The 17154-nt window shown below is 38.5% G+C and overlaps 1 protein-coding gene across 6 annotated transcripts in view; it reads left to right on the top strand.

Moving 5' to 3' along the window:
• TNPO3 (transportin 3) overlaps nucleotides 1–17154 on the top strand; it is a 104019-nt gene that overhangs the window by 66915 nt on the left and 19950 nt on the right. For all 6 annotated transcript variants that reach the window (XM_004463213.4, XM_071215266.1, XM_071215268.1 and 3 more), the window contains 8 exons: nucleotides 43–182; nucleotides 3157–3348; nucleotides 5549–5640; nucleotides 10371–10447; nucleotides 12045–12105; nucleotides 12997–13137; nucleotides 15182–15298; nucleotides 15843–15937. In XM_004463213.4, the coding sequence (XP_004463270.1) occupies nucleotides 43–182; nucleotides 3157–3348; nucleotides 5549–5640; nucleotides 10371–10447; nucleotides 12045–12105; nucleotides 12997–13137; nucleotides 15182–15298; nucleotides 15843–15937 (915 nt within the window). The remainder of the gene's footprint in view (nucleotides 1–42; nucleotides 183–3156; nucleotides 3349–5548; nucleotides 5641–10370; nucleotides 10448–12044; nucleotides 12106–12996; nucleotides 13138–15181; nucleotides 15299–15842; nucleotides 15938–17154) is intronic.

Raw genomic sequence — 17154 nt, 5'->3', positions numbered from 1 at the left:
TTCTTAAATCAGTAACAGTGAATACTTGTCTTCTGTACATAGGGAGAACAATCCCACACTTGTGGAGGTCCTAGAAGGAGTTGTCCGTCTCCCAGAGACTGTACATACAGCTGTGCGATACACCAGCATTGAATTGGTTGGAGAGATGAGTGAAGTAGTTGATCGAAATCCTCAGTTTCTTGGTATGTGTGAACTCCATTTTGCTATTGCTGCTTCTGATTTTCTTCTTCCTTTCTTCCTCTCTATTCTCTTGCTTTTGTTCTTGTTCTCCTTTTATTGATAAGTAGAATGTTTGTAGACAATGACAGTGAATACTGCATTTTAAGTTATTTGCTTAGTTAATGAAACATTTACAGTCTGATCAAATTTGGGGAAAGGACCTTTGAAAGATAAGATCTTCACGAAGGGAATTAGTTTGCTTCTAGTTCTCTGCTTAACCATGAACATTTCTATGTCTTTGTGAACCTTTGGCGTATGCTTCAACTAAGCTGACTCTCATAGTTCTAACCTAGAAGCTACTATTAGGTTAAAGCAAAGGAGAAGGTTTTTCAGTATTAAATTTATGTTTCATTTTAAAACTAAGAATTATCATTTGAAGCTAAATAAGTACAAATTAAAATGAGTATTGAGTTGTGTGACCTCTGGCTTACCTTATTGACTTGAAAAAAATTAAGATCACATAAAGGTGGTGGACTTGGCCCAGTCGGTAAGTCATCCGTCGACCACATGGGAGGTCCGTGGTTCAGACCCCAGGCCTCCTTGACCCATGCGGAGCTGGCCCATGCGCAGTGCTGATGCGCACAAGGAGTGCCATGCCACGCAGGAGTGTCCCCCATGTAGGGGAGCCCCACGCACAAGGAGTGCGCCCCGTAAGGATTGCCGCCCAGCACAAAAGAAAGTGCAGCCTGCCCAGGAATGGTGCCACACACACGGAGAGCTGACACAACAAGATGATGCAACAAAAAGAAACAGATTTCTGTGCCGCTGACAACAACAGAAACGGACAAAGAAGATGCAGCAAAATATACACAGAACAGACAACCGGGGTGGGGGGGGATGGGGTGAGAAATCTTTAAAAAAAAGAAAAGATCACATAAAATAGCAATTATAGAATTGAGGGACATGGACATGGCTACGATATGGAGGGCACAGGGTTTGATCCCCAGGGCCTCCTGACCCTGTCAATTGCACCACCTCAGCTCCTGGTTTCTGCTGTGCTTCACCTTGACCTCTCCCCTTGTCTCTTTTTTGATGTGTCATCATCTTGCTGCATGACTCACTTACATGGGCACTGGTTCACCACGTGGGCACTCACACAGGCACTGGCTTGCCATGCAGTCATGTTTTCTCTTCTTTTTTACCAGGAGGCCCCAGGGATGGAACCTGGGTCCTCCCTAATGGTAGGCGGAAACCCTATCACTTAAGCTATATCTGCTTCCGTCACGTGATCTTTTTTTTAGTGACTGAAACACTTGCTAAAAAGTGTTATGTATTCCTATTTCTCATTTCTGTATACAGACCATTTGATAGACACACTCTGCAGCATAGCTGAGTCACTTTTACATAGTTTCAAGTTTATTCATAAAGCATATTTTCTTTTTTTTTTTTTAAGATTTATTTTGTTTATTTATTTCTCTCCCCTTTCCCCCCCCCCCACCCTGGTTGTCTGTTCTGTGTCTATTTTGCTGCGTCATCTTTGTCCACTTCTGTTGTCAGTGGCACGGGAATCTGTGTTTCTTTTTGTTGCATCATCTTGTTGTGTCAGCTCTCCGTGTGGGCGGCGCCATTCCTGGGCAGGCTGCACTTTCTTTTGCGCTGGGTGGCTCTCCTCATGGTGCGCACTCCTTGCGCGTGGGGCTCCCCTACGTGGGCGACACCCCTGCGTGGCATGGCACTCCTTGCGCGCGTCAGCACCATACATGGGCCAGCTGCCCACTGGTCTAGGAGGCTCGGGGTTTGAACCGCAGACCTCCCATGTGGTAGATGGACGCCCTAACCACTGGGCCAAGTCCGCCGCCAAAGCCTATTTTCTAATTCTTAGATTTTTCCCACTTCTATCATCTGCTTCAACATTTGACTTTCTTTTCTGAACCATTTAATATTTTCAGATTGTGGCCAGTAACCAGCAAAGCTAGGGTAAAATTCATACTCTAAGATTTATCATTCAGTACCACCTTGCAGTATCTAATTGATATTTGCACCTCAGCGGAAAGACAGATTGCTACATTTCTTTTATTTTAATATTCACTCGGAATAGTCAAAACCACAGGTGTTCAATTTGAGGATCATAGGAGTCTAAGTTCTGGATTTTGGGCTAAATTGTCATTGTTCTTTCCCCACCTTCCTTGGGGTTTATTGTATTGGTCATTGGACTAGAAATGGAGATATCTGTTTTAAATGATGTTTAAGATATCTAATCTTTTGATTGTCAGTTGTTTCATGGTTTGCTATGATGTCACTTAAAAGTAATCATAAAGTGCTCTTTAACCATATACGGTTTTTCTTAGAATTTTTCAATAGGAAAACATTTTGGTTTTTATAAAGGCAGTTAAAAGATAAGTAGAATTTACTCTATAGAAATTGACCTTGAAAATGAACTTTCTTGGAATACATATTTAGTAAAAGTAAAAGCTAATTAATTCGTCTAGTTCTAAAGATTCCTCTGTACTATAATCCTTTGTTACTTGAAGCAAATACAAAAGTGTCAGCTTTACATAGATAGCATTGTTCTGATTAATGTAGACTTTTTATCAAATGATTGATCTGAGTATAATGGTAACTCTCTGAGCTTTGCACTCTTTCTTACATTACCCTATTCTTAAAATGTGGATGGCCATATATGCCCTTAAGTCAGTGGTTTTCAGACTGTGTTCTGTGAGGCTCTAGGGTTGCAAGGAACAGTGGACTGCCATGAGGGAAGAAGTGGGAAATGAACAGATCGACTCAGGTCTTCCTGCCACTATATCAGTGAGGTCAACTCCATTTTTATGTTTTATATTTTGGGATTCTGAATCACATTTCATTTTTTAAAAAAAGAAAAAAGGTTCTTTTGCCTACACACACAAAAACAAGGCATGTAAATGTCTCCTTTAACAAACCAGAAGTTTTCCTTGAATTTCAGATATGTGATCTCTACTGTATGGTTTTTATCCTCAGATCCTGTGTTGGGCTATTTGATGAAAGGCCTGTGTGAAAAACCCCTCGCTTCTGCAGCAGCCAAAGCCATTCATAACATTTGCTCTGTCTGCCGAGATCACATGGCTCAGCACTTTAATGGACTCCTGGAAATTGCCCGTTCCCTTGATTCCTTCATGTTGTCTCCAGAAGCTGCTGTGGGCTTGCTAAAAGGTATGTATACTTAAAATGTTCACCAATATGCCTTCTTCAAGCCGTGTATTTGAGTCATTATACATCAATCATATCCCACTTTTTCAGTTGCACTGTACCTAGTGATGGTGAAGAGTGGCTTTTCCACTCAGAGAAGAGTGTTGACTATGTAAACATGCATTCTTAGAGTAATATAAGGCTATATAATTAATTCACACTGTTTGCAGTATGTATATTACAGACTTAAATTTTGGGTGGAGATTAACACAGCAGAATGAAACATAGTTTTTTTTTCATTTAATTGGAGGAAGAATAAAAGGTAAATGCAATAAACATTGCCATTCCAAAGAGACAAGTGGAAATTTATAAGTGCATAGATCTGTGCCATAAGCAGAAGCCAAGAGTCCTGGTCTTTCAGTAATCAATAATCGTTACTGATCAGCTTAAACTTGTTGGACTGCCTATCAGGAGGCAAACAGGCCACTGTAATGATGAGGCTTAGAGTAATAGAAGGACTAAAGATATTAAGGCTAGGAAAAAAGACTTAAAAAAAGAGGGATCATATTTATTTTGGGAGTGATCAACTGTCAGTATATAAATTGAAAGAAAATACTTTCTAACAAAACTTCTTGAAAGCAGATTGAGATGTCCTGTGAGATAATAAAATCCTTTTATAGCTGGTATTTTAGAGAGGATTTGGGAATATCAAATACATGATGAGTAATAGGACCTGTGCTATCTCTTCTAAGCCTCTGAGTGGCAGACAGCTTTGGCATGATTGGATGACCTTGTGTGTGAACTGATTCTATTCTTTCTCATTTCTGTGACCAGGTTCCTTACTATCCATTGTGACTATATATTTTCCACAGTACATTTTATTTTTTGTATCTTGGGCTTCTGTTGTTTTTCTTCATGGGACTAAATAATAAGGCACTAAATTGGAATAAGAATAAAGTTCTAAATTGAGGTCACATGTTCTTGCTACTTAACTATCTACTACTAATGGTCATTGTTACTTTCTAGTGAAATTTAACCTTGATATTGAAATATTATAGAATGTGGCATCCAGGCCATCAGTAATATGTTCTGGATGTAGAAAACTTTTTTTAGTAACAAGTCTTTTCTGTAGGAATGACTTAAAAGGAAAAATCATATTGAAATTTGGCCTCCTGCCCCCTTCTACCACCCAGTTTTAAATAACAGTCTTAACTCATCCATGGCTTATAGACTGCCAGAAAAAAAAACATTTTGTTTTTTATTCACATTGAAAATTTAGGGATTAATTATTGTTCTATTCAGTAAAATTTGAGGACATCTTCTAAAAAGCATAATCAAGGAGTTTTTTTTTTTACTTAGAAGGGGCCTTACGGTAGTATGTGATCATTTGAGTTTTGGGGAGATTCTTCAGCAGTTGGTGGGAGTAGAGTGGAGACTGCAACAAAGCAGAGACTGAGTTGGAAGGGTCTGCGCCTTCTATCCCCAGCTTCAACCTTACTGCCTCTTTTTGTCTTTTTTGTTTGTTTGTTTCTTTGTTTTAGTCTTATTTTATTGGGATTCCAAGTAAGATTTTATTTGGGGATAAAAGGAGGGGAGAGGCTTTTGCAACTATTTAAAAAAGAAGGGCAAATTTGACTATTACTCCTGCTCAAATCACTCATATTACAGATAAACTGAGGACCAAAGAGACCACTTTAATAAACTTAGAGTGTGTTATGGTAGGACTAGAATTAAATCTCTTTAGCTTCAGCCCATTTTTGCTGAAAACATTATGTCAATATTTTCACATTTTTATGGTAAGAACTGTCTAAGGTACTTACCAAAAATAAAGGCTATCCTTGGCCCACTGAATCAGAATCTCTGGAAGTTTGGGAAACATTGCACTGTGCTGTATAAAAAGAGATTTGGTGTTGGCTTTGTGAAGAAGTTTTAAAAAGGCCTTGAAGAATTAGAAGGGCAGACATTTTAAATATCTTTAAACTAATATGCTGTTTAGAATTAATTTATATTAACATCAGTTGTCAATTTCAATGTGAAGTTCAATTTATAGTCTTCTGAATCATATAAAAACCAACCATAAATAAAAACATATTGTTAAAGCAGTGATGATAGTTTTAAAACAAAGGAACCAGTCAGTTTCATCTGTTAACCTTATGACTTAGGCCAATTAGTTGCCTCAATTCAGCTTCTGTTTTTCTCCATTTGTCTCTTCCTTTGTTTTCAGGGACAGCACTTGTTCTAGCCAGATTACCTTTGGATAAGATTACTGAATGTCTTAGTGAATTATGTTCTGTTCAGGTTATGGCATTGAAAAAGGTGAGTCCAGTTAAGTAAGATATGAAACAAATACAAGATGATTTACATGTGAAATTAGTTATTTACAAATGATCTTTTATCTACCTAGAGAATGAACTGAAAAATTGAATCTATCAAAATATCTGCATACAAAGAATAAATATTCCAAAGTCAATAGATTTTTACAGTATTAGTAATAGCCAGTTAGAATATATAGTGGGAAAATATTCAGATGAACAACTAAAACCATAACATACTGTGTTTCCTTGATGACTATTACAAAGATGTCAATATGTCTCAAGTTATATTTCCATTGCAATAACACTAGACAAAACCAATAGGGTTTTTAGAACTAGACATAATGATTCTAAAGTTCATTATCTAAAAGTGAGAATGAGAGCTTGCCCTATCATCTCTTAAAATGTATTATAAAGCTGTAATAATTTTTAAAGTATGATACTGGGACCAAAAATGGACAGCAATATTTTCTCACACTAGACAGTCTGTAAATAGGTTCATATGTAGAAATAATATATAATATATGGGAGATTGACTTTCAACATGACAGAGTAAGGAGCTCTGCTGATCTATTCCCCATTGAAACTGGGAAAAATTATTTTAAAAAACCACTCAAAACCTCTGGAAATGGTCCTAAAGGCAAAGAACAAATGATGAAATATCTATTCAAGAAAGCCTATACAATTTTGGTAGGAAAGGCCAGATATGGTATTTGAACCAGGACTGCTCCCTTCATCCCATCTCTCAGTTCATTGAGGCTATGACTACTCAAGACTACCCCAGCAAAGAACACAGGTTTCCCTCTCGTCCAGCTCCCACCTGCTTTCTTCCTGGGCTTTTCTTTCCATCCTGCCCCAGCTGCTTGTAGTTGAGACTAATTCGTGGGCAAGTGCGGTTGAGAGATGTGGGCTCCCTTCATCTATCCACTTCTACTTGTGGATCAGAGGTTCTACCTTTCATGTGACACGCTGAAAGTACTGGGGCCCTTATAGTCCTTTCTCCAGCCTGTGAGGCAGTGCTCCTACGCCAGGAAAGGCAAACTGAGAGGATCCCAGGCTTCTGAACTTTTCCCCTTCCCCTCACCCTCCCCCCACAACCAAGCACTCAGCTTCTAGAGTGGGGGTGTCTTTCAGAGAGAAGCTTGCCATTATCCCCACTCCCAGCTCCAGGTCCCTAACTCAGAGATTTTGGCTGCAGGGAGAAGCAAGCTATAAAGCAGATCACTCCTAATCTCTTGAACATGGAGAAGTTTAAGTTTAAGGGGGTTCTCAAGAACTGTGGAGGTTGTGGTGAAAGTCAATAGGAAGAAGATTCGTGCATCTAACGAAAATACACCTAGATTAGGCTGGTTAGTTTGTAGGAGAGAGAGCGCAGGAATAAGACAGCTGGGAGAAGCCTCCTGGGATAAGAATATATATCAAACATGGACTTCAGGAGCCACAGATTTTATTTGTTTTGCTTATAGAGGATAAGCCCCCCAGGGCATTGTTTAAAAACAGTAGAACAATTGGATAGCCATAAGTGGAGTTTAATAGCTGGGTGTGGTCAGGGAAAGAGTAGAAGAGAGCCCTACTAGTACTGTCATCCCAGGGTGACTGGAAACACCCAAAGTGGTATGGCGCAAAATCAGAAGCTTATCACTAGGAGGGAAATAGGATTTAATAAAATAATCCAGGGAAGCAGACTTGGCCCAGTGGTTAGGGCGTCTGTCTACCACATAGGAGGTCCACGGTTCAAACAACGGACCTCTTGACCTGTGTGGAGCTGGCCCACGTGCAGTGCTGATGTGTGCAAGGAGTGTCCTGCCACGCAGGGGTGTCCCCACATAGGGGAGCCCCATGTGCAAGGAGTGCACCTAAGGAGAACTGCCCAGCGCGAAAGAAAATGCAGCCTGCCCAGGAATGGTGCCGCACACATGGAGAGCTGACAAAACAAGATGGCACAACAACAACAAAAAAGAAACACATATTCCTGTGCTGCTGACAGCAACAGAGGTGGACAAAGAAGAACACGCAGCAAATAGAGAGAACAGACAACTGGGGAGGTGGGGAAGGGGAGAAAATTGAAAAAGAAAAAAAAATTAATAAATAATCCAGCCAGTCTCTAAACAAACAAACAAGCAAATAACAAGTAACAAGCCTCAGAAGCAGGGACCAGTACCCAGAGTGCTACAATATATTATCTAAAATATCTAGTTTCCAACAAAAAATTCTGAGGCATGCAAATAAAGAAAGTGTGTGACCTATATACTGGGGGAGAAAAAAACAGGTAACAGAAATTTCCTGTGAGAAAATTTAAATCCAACTGGATGTTGGATTTAACAGAAAAAGATTTCAAAGTAGCCATTATAAATATGTCCACAGAATAAAAGAAAAGCATGTTTAGAGAAGTAAAGGAATGTGTGATGACAGTGATGTATCAAATTAAAAATATCTGTAAAGTGGCAAATTACATATAAAAAAAGAACCAAATAGAATTGTATAGTTGAAAAGTATAGTAGTTGAAAAATTCACTAGAGGGGTTCAACAGGGTATTTGAACTCAGAATAAAAAATTAGCGGACTTGAAGATAGGTTGATAGATGTTAAGCAAACTGAGGAACAGAGAGAGAAAAAACAATGATGAGAAATGATCATATCTCATATAAATGTGGGATACCATAAGCCCACCAACATATGCATCATAGGAATACCAAAAGGAGAGGAGAGGAAAAAAGAGAAGAAATATTCAAAGAAACAATGGGAGAAAATTTCCCCAAATTACTGAAAAATAATAATCTACTTATGTAAGATGCTCTGTGAACATCAAGTATGATAAATGCAAAAGTAAGTTAAGAGGTATATAATAAACCTAAGAGCAAGCACTAAAAAGAAACCCCAAAGAAGTGAGAAAAGCATTAATGAAAGTACTAAATTAAAAACTCATTTAATGTAAAAGAAAGCAATAAATGAGGAATAAAGTGACAAAAGACAGACATTTGGAAAACAAAATGCAGAAAGGCAGGTGTAAACCCAATAGGCTTTTTCAATAGGGATTTATTAATTCATAACTGAGGCCATGAATGTGCCCAAATCAAGGCATCATCAGGAGATATTTTCTTGAGCTGCACTGTGGGTGATCAGGCACATAGGCAGCATCTGTTTTGTCTTTCCCCTCTCCTCTGGGTCTCATTGTTTTCAGCTTCTGGTGTCAGTGGATTTCACCTTTTGGTGGTTTCTCTATTTTGATGACTCTACCAGTTAATTCCAGTTTATAAAGGACTCCAATAAGAGAATTGAGACCCACCTTAAACTATTCCTTACTGGGAGTAATCTAATCAGATGGTCCCTTAACTGAAGTATTAATAATTTAATCAAATGGTTCCATCTGCATGCACAGGAATGGATTAGCTCTAAGCACATGATCTCTTGGGGTACACCCAGCTTCAAACTATCACACCAACCATATCAATAATCACATAAAATGTGAATAGATTAAACAACTGAATTGAAAGGCAGAGATTGTCAAACTAGATGCAAAAACATGATCCAAATATTTGCTGCCTATAGGAGACACATTTAAGATTCAAAGTCACAAATAGATTGAAAAGAAAAGAATGGAGAAAAAGATATATCATGCAGTCAGAAGCCACAGGAAAGCTGGAGTGACTATACTTAATATCACAAAATAGAATTCAAAACAAAACATGGGGAGCCTATGTAGCTCAGTGTTTTGAACACCTGCTTCACATGTATGAGGTCTAGGGTACCTGGTACTGCCTTAAAAAAAAAAACGTTACTAGGGATAAGGAGGGATATTTTATAATGGTAGAAGAGGCAATCCATCAGAGAGATAAAATAATTATAAATGTATATGCACCTAATAACCAAAATACATGAAGCAGAAACTGACAAAATGAAAGGAGAAATAGATAATTAAACAGTAATAGTTAGAGACTTTAATACCCTACTTTTAATAATGGATAGAAAAATTCAACAGAAGATCAAGGAATAAAGATGTATATGTGAACTTAAATAAATGACAAATCTTCAGACACCAATGGGGAAGAAACGACCATTTCAGTACATAAATAAGAAAGTTGTGGGGGTAAAATACACTTTCACTTGGATAAGTAACAAATTCCTAAACCTAAAAGTAGTGGAAAAAATCTAAAAGAGAAGGAATGATAAATTTGGTGATATTTAAAACATTTTATGCACTTAAGTTTTATGTATTAGAAATAGAAAGGAGAAACCTCAAGTTAGGGAATTTTGCAACATAATAATAGAGATACTATTCTCATAATATTTAAAGAGCTTGTATAATTTGCTGTGAAATGTATTCAAGACCACAATAGAAAAATGAACAGTGGATTTTATAGGGCATAAATGGACTATTTACAGAAGAGGAAATACAAATGACTTTAAAATGAGAAAAAAAAATCAATTTTAATCCTAATAAATGGAAATGGAAAAAATTAAATAATACTGCTTTCCACTCCCCAGTTCATCAGATAGTAAAATGTAGTAATATGCATGTTGGCCAGGATGTAGTAAGATGGAAGAAAATAATTTGACAATATGAATAGAGGCCTAAAAAGTTTGTACCATTTGAGTAACTTTTAGGAATCTATTATGAGAAAATAAGCAAAGATTGAAACAAAGGTTGATGTATTGCAGCAAAGGGATATTTTGCAATGTTTGTAGGTTAGTACATGTGATTGATTACTGGATGTGAATGTCTCTCTCTCTCCAGCTGTTGTCTCAAGAACCCAGCAATGGGATATCTTCAGATCCCACTGTGTTCTTAGATCGCCTTGCAGTTATATTTAGGTAAGAAGGGAGACTCTGACCGTGCTTAATGGGTTAAAAGCTCAAACAAACTATTATTTCCTAAAAGTTTATATAATCTCACCTTTCAGGAGGTTAATTAATGAATGAAGGCAAATTCTAATAATTCGTTGTTGGTAGACCTATACCAAAGTATTATTTAAAAATATAATTGATTCTTTTGGACTGTATCAGTGGTTCTCAAACTTAGCTTCATCAGAATCATCTGGAGGGCTTATGAAAACACAAATTGGTCTGTCCCATCCCCAGAGTTTCTGATTCATTGGCTCTTGGGTAGGATTGGAGAATTTGTATCTTGAACAAGTTCCCAGGTGATGCTCATAGTTCTGCTTGCTGTTCCAGGGACCACACTTTGAGGACCATTGCTGGTATAGTGAATAAATGCAAAAATAATAACAGTAATGAAGACTTTACAATGAACAAGTGAAATTAACCCTTCTTTGCCATTAAGAGAAGTTTAATGATTACAAAGTGTTTGAGGGAGTGAATGTGGCTTAAACAGTTGAACACCTGCTTCCCACATGGGAGTTCCTGGGTTTGGTCCCAGGTGCCTCCTGAAAACAAAACAAAAAAACAACAACAAGCAAACAAATGAAAAAACTGCTTGGTAGCCAATGTATCTCAGTGGTTGAGCACTGACTTCCCACATACTAGGGCCCAGGTTCGGTCCCCAGGTGTTTGATTGAAAGTATGTAAAGGGTGATCTATAGTGAGTTATGTAATTTATAATTTGTGAGACCCACAGGTATAATTGAAATAGAGTAATAATGGCATAGAAACCTATATATAGGGGATGAGTTAAAACAAGAGCCATTATTTTAGCATATTAGTTGCCAGCAGGTATCTTTCTCTAAGTCTGTGCAGTGCAATTCCTTTTAAAATTAGGAGAGGCCTGCCACATGCCATTTTAAGAGCTATTAACATTAATCCTTATTTTACGATAAATAAAAGAAAATCCATAATAGTTGGAAATGCCTGAAATAATTTTGTTGTTGAGGCTTTATAAAATTAAACAGTTGCTTTTCTTTAAAGAGGTCATTATTTCATCATTCAAAATTTTTTATTGCTTTTCTTCAAAAATTAGTGGATTCTAGAACTAGATATAAGAACCAGATTTGACATATTCTGATGGGCCTGTACTATGTATCATTGGGTTCAGATTTAGAGCCATGAGAAACAGCTTTCATAGTCTAGAGTTTTTTTAAATCTTTTAGTAGTGGGAATGGAGCAGTAGTTCCTTTCTTACAGTGGATTCTGTGTATATTTTTTATTCATTTGGAAGAAACTACATATTCTGATATGTAAAAGGAAGAAAATGAAAAAGATAGTTGTTGTGCCCCATAGACCATGTACCCAGAGTTGAATTGTGTTTGCACATTCTAGTGCAAGGTACTTGAAGGTGGGGGGAAAAAATGACAGGATAATTTAAAGTTTTTGCTTGAATGGGGTGGGAGGAAAAGGTGTTGAGTCTTAGAATGACTTATCTGGTTTTCGTTATTCAATGAGCGAGCAGGGACCAGGACTCTGAGTCCTCAGGGAAATTGCTCTTTGATTATTTTGTGCCGTTGTCTTTCTCCAGACACACCAATCCCATTGTGGAAAATGGACAGACTCATCCGTGCCAAAAAGTCATACAGGAAGTAAGTGCCTAATGGATGTCTGTAAGAATCAAGGCTTTCTTCCTTTTTCCTTACAAGTCTTCGGCTAATTAAAGTGACAGAGTACTGTGTTCCAGGTTCATAGGGAGATTCAATTTGTTGATGTGGTTGTAAAGTCAGTGAAATGAGGTGCAGAATCATCCAAATAAATATTTTTATGTAGATTTGATAAGAGGAATTACATGGGGACAATAGGAGGCCTAATTAATATTAGCAAAATATTTTTGACAAAGCCAGTTGGCCCTCTGTGCTCCCACCCCCATTGATGATATACTTCCATTCTAATTTTTTTCACTGAAGATAGTGGGAGGATCAGTAGGTGCTTTTTTGTTTGTTTGTTTTTTAATAGGTATGTTTTAAGGGATGCTTTTCAGGTTTCAAAGGGGGAAAGTAACAGCAATACCAAATATCTTTAAGTGTTCAGTGGTATCAAATGATGCCCTTTCTTTAACTTTGGTCCTTTTGTTTAAAGCCTACCAACTTACCTGTAACTGACTTTAAACACCTCTTCCTCTGTAATGCATACTAATTATTTTCACCCTAATTCATGAAGTCCAGAGTTTATGAAAATGTGTATGTCTTTTAGTCAAGTTAGACATCCTTTTCTTCCTGTTCTAAAGAGTTTTTCTCAGAGTTTCTCAAGAAGTAATTGTGTTTTACTGATTAGTGGTATATTGAACACTTGCGTGTATGTACATATACACCACACATATACACACTCACACCAGGCAAGATCAGGCCATGTGTGTTCTTATAAAGAAAGCTTGTCCAAAGCATTTAAAAGCCAAATCAAATGTTACTAAGTCGGGAATATTCTTTCATCTCATAGTTGTTCATTATTACTTTTCTTATACTCTCTCATTTTTGACTCAGATATGGCCGGTTTTATCCGAGACTCTAAATAAGCACCGGGCTGATAATCGGATAGTAGAGCGTTGTTGCAGGTGTCTTCGTTTTGCTGTTCGCTGCGTAGGCAAAGGATCTGCAGCCCTGCTGCAGCCACTAGTCACACAGGTCAGTGCTCCACAAGAGGGAAAATGTTTAATGTACCAAATTTGGAATAGGAGCCTTTGGAACAAAAACTCTGTTGAAGTAAAACAAGTTTCTGTGTATAAATAATTTCCTTGAAAAAATATGGCAAGTCAAACTTGGTTATTTTTTGACCCAAAGATACTTTTTCTCTATTCTGGCCACAGTTAGTTAGTTGTTCATATGTCTCTTTTTGTCAGAAAAATTAATTTGATTCTTTCAATCGCTAAGATTGAGATATAATTATGATGTGACTCAAGGACTCTCAAAGAGTGCTGCCTTAAATTTTGCACCTATGCAGTAACATGGAAAACAGCAAAAGGGCTCCAGGCTAGAACCACACCAGTGTGTTTCAAATAACAGATTCATTTCTCCCATTTCTGTGCTTTTTCTATGGCATGTGCTAATAGAAAAGTCACTTCATCTTTCTGAATTATACTTACTTTCTCCTCCTTCCTTCAGCTCTCCCCCACCCTCCAGGCAGTCTCTTAGAGTTGAAGATCAATACATGTTATTGCGAAAGCATTTTAAATGCACAGGTGCTTCTTTTATTTTTGGAGGATAGTGAGGTAAAAAACTAAACAAATCATTTAATTTAAATGTGTATATGGGAAGAGGACTTGGCCCAATGGATATGGTGTCCACCTACCACATGGGAGTTCCGTGCATCAAACCCCGGGCCTCCTCTGACCCATGTGGAGCTGGCCCGTGCGCAGTGCTGATACGCGCAAGGAGTGCCGTGCCACATAGGGGTGTCCCCCATGTAGGGGAGACCCACGCGCAAGGAGTGCGCCCCGTAAGGAGAGCCGCCCAGCGCGAAAGAAAGTGCAGCTTGCCCAAGAATGGTGCCGCACACAGGGAGAGCTGACACAACAAGATAATGCAAAAAAAAGAAAAAAAACAGATTCCTGGTGCCGCTGATAAGGATAGAAGCAATCACAGAACACACAGTAAATGGACACAGAGAGCAGACAACTGGGGGGGAGGGGGGGAGGAGAGAAATAAATTTTTTTTTAAATCTTTAAAAAAATAAATTAATAAATGTGTACGTAATATTACTTTTTTTTCCCAGATAGTGACGGGGGGAGTGGGGGAGGAAGCACGAATCATTTTTTAAAAGATTGGTAGGAGAATTTAGGAGCAACTCCCAAAATATAAACCATGCTTTCATGGTCTTCTTCAGGATTAGGGTATTTGATATTTTCATCCCCAGTGTGGCTATATATATATAGATAGATAGATAGATAGATACCTTACTTACCTATAATGCAAGTAAGCGCAACCTTTAGGTGTTAGAAAATGTAAATATATTATGCTTTGCAAATATTATCTGCTTCCAACTTGAAGTATAATGCTCTTTTTTTTTGTTTTTGTTTTTTTAATTTTCCCTCCCCCGCCGCCCTAGTTGTTTGTGCTCTGTGTCCATTTGCTGCACGTTCTTTTTGTCCGCTTTTGTTTCAGCGGCATGGGAATCTGTGTTTCTTTTTGTTATGTCTTCTTGTTGTGTCAGCTCTCCGTGTGTGCGGTGCCATTCCTAGGCAGGCTGCACTTTCTTTTGCGCTGGGCGGCTCCTTATGGGGCGCATTCCTTGTGCATGGGGCTCCCCTGCGCCGGGACACCCCTGCGTGGCATGGCACTCCTTGCGTGCATCAGCACTGCACGTGGGCCAGCTCCACACAGGTCAAGGAGGCCTGGGATTTGAACCGCAGATTGAACCACGGACCTCCCATGTAGTAGACGGACGCCCTATCCACTGGGCCCAGTCTGCTTCCCTCAAGTATAATACTCTTACAACACTGTCTTGAGAAGATAAAAGGTCAGAAGGCCTGAAAGAAATCTAAATAAAGAACTTGAAGATCATGGAGAGTTGAGACTTATGTTTCAAAAATTTTTGGCAACGAGGCTTACAATGTTGCACTAAAGGAAAGAAACCACTCTATCTCTGGATTTCCTGCTTAAGATAGTTTCCTAGGTTGATACTTTTGAGGGGTAAAGAATTGAACTAATTGTTTTGGTGTTCCCTTGGCAGATGGTGAATGTGTACCACGTACATCAGCACTCCTGTTTCTTGTACCTTGGCAGTATCCTTGTGGATGAGTACGGCATGGAAGATGGCTGTCGGCAGGGACTACTAGACATGCTTCAGGTATGTTTCTCAATTACTTGCCTGGAACTAGCCAGCGAACTACTTTACTTAGCAGCAGGCTCTTAGGGTAACTAGCAAACACTGGAAAGGGCCCCTGAGGTATCGGTTCTTTTCCTTCTACAAGTCACATAATCTAGGGAGTTAAATTATGATGCTCCTTTTTCCCAAGATAGCTTTCAGTTTAAAAGTGCTGTTTCATTATTAAAATGAAAACTTTCATCTGCTCCCTTAGTGAACTAAATTCATATCTAGTACATAAGCACAGTTTCTGCTTTCAGAAACTTCTAAAACTTTGGATGGTATCTATCCAGTTTCAGAAAGGGTTGAAATCTGTGTTCTCAACCCTTTCTGAAATGTGGACTTCAAATGTGAAAACTAACTGCCAAATGAGAAAGATTTCTCTCTTCCTTTTCTGATAGTTTCATCACAATCTTTTTCTTTTTTCCACTTGTGCTTTTCCCTTTGAACATGTGATATTTAGCAAGTCTGAATACTTTGGTATTTATATATAATCACCTATTTTAAAATCACTGTCCTGTTTTAGGCACTGTGCATCCCTACCTTTCAACTCCTTGAACAGCAGAATGGTCTCCAGAATCACCCTGACACTGTAGATGACCTATTCAGGCTAGCCACCAGGTAAGTCCCACTGAAGAGCAACCCTTTTTTAGTTGTTCATCCCCATTATTGTTTAATCTTGCTATCTGACTCATAGCTGTTACCTTCTCTGTAAAAAGAGGTAATTGGGAAGGTAGATAAATTATTCACACCCAAAGTAAAATTGTACACGAATAGATCCCCAGATGTGAGGGTGAGGAGTTAGGTTGGCATAAGGGGAGAAATAGCAGGGTTCCTATCATGAAGGAGGGAGCAAGCACAAGACAATAAAAATGCGCTTGGCGAAATACATGACTAAATAATCTCTTCAGTCCCCTATAGTTTTAACTTTTTTAAAAAAATAGTTTTAACTCTTTAATGTTGCTACAATTTCATGCTTCATCTCAACTTCTTTCTCAAGAAGCTTAGCATCCTTAGTTATAATCATATCAGGAAAAGAAAATTCTTAGGATTTTAAGATGCCTTCACATTTATCTGGTCTTGTATTCCCCAGCTACATCCCCAGCTTGCCACTGCACTTATTGCTTAAATTCCTTTTATAAATAGTATTGACCCATGGTTGCTGAAACTTTTGCTTGAATTCCTTCTTACTTTCCTAGCTAAGTGATTTGAAACAAATCAGTCATTGTGAATGTAAAAACATTTTTAAAAAACTAAACTATTGTTAAAATTTTTTTACACTGTGTCATTTGTAAATGTAAATGACTTTCATCTCAGGATTGACTTGAAAACTTTAATTTTTGTGTAGATTAGAAAAAACTTTTTTTCTTTTCTCTTTTTTTTTTTAATGAGAGGGTTGTTGAATGGACTTTTTTTTTTTTTTTTTTTAAGATTTATCTATTTCTCTCCCCTCTGCCCCACCCCCCCCCGCTCCGGTTGTCTGTTCTCTTTGTCCATTTGCTGTGTCGTCCTCTTTGTCTGATTGTCAGCGGCACAGGAATCTGTGTTTATTTTTATTGTGTCAGCTCTCTGTGTGAGCAGCGCCATTCTTAGGCAGGCTGCACTTTCTTCTGCGCTGGGCGGCTCTCCTTACGGGGTGCACTCCTTGCGCATGGGGCTCCCCTACACAGGGGACACCCCTGCGTGGCATGGCACTCCTTGCACACATCAGCACTGCACATGGGCCAGCTCCACACGGGTCAAGGAGGCCCAGGGTTTGAACCGCGGACCTCCCGTGTGGTAGACAGATGCCCTAACCACTGGGCCAAGTCCGCTTCCCTGAATGTACTTTTAACAAC

Source organism: Dasypus novemcinctus, chromosome 5 (genome assembly GCF_030445035.2).
Source record: "Dasypus novemcinctus isolate mDasNov1 chromosome 5, mDasNov1.1.hap2, whole genome shotgun sequence".
Classification (NCBI taxonomy): Eukaryota; Metazoa; Chordata; class Mammalia; order Cingulata; family Dasypodidae; genus Dasypus; species Dasypus novemcinctus.
Note: the sequence above shows the minus strand (reverse complement) of the source record. Positions and strands in the feature narration are given on the sequence as shown.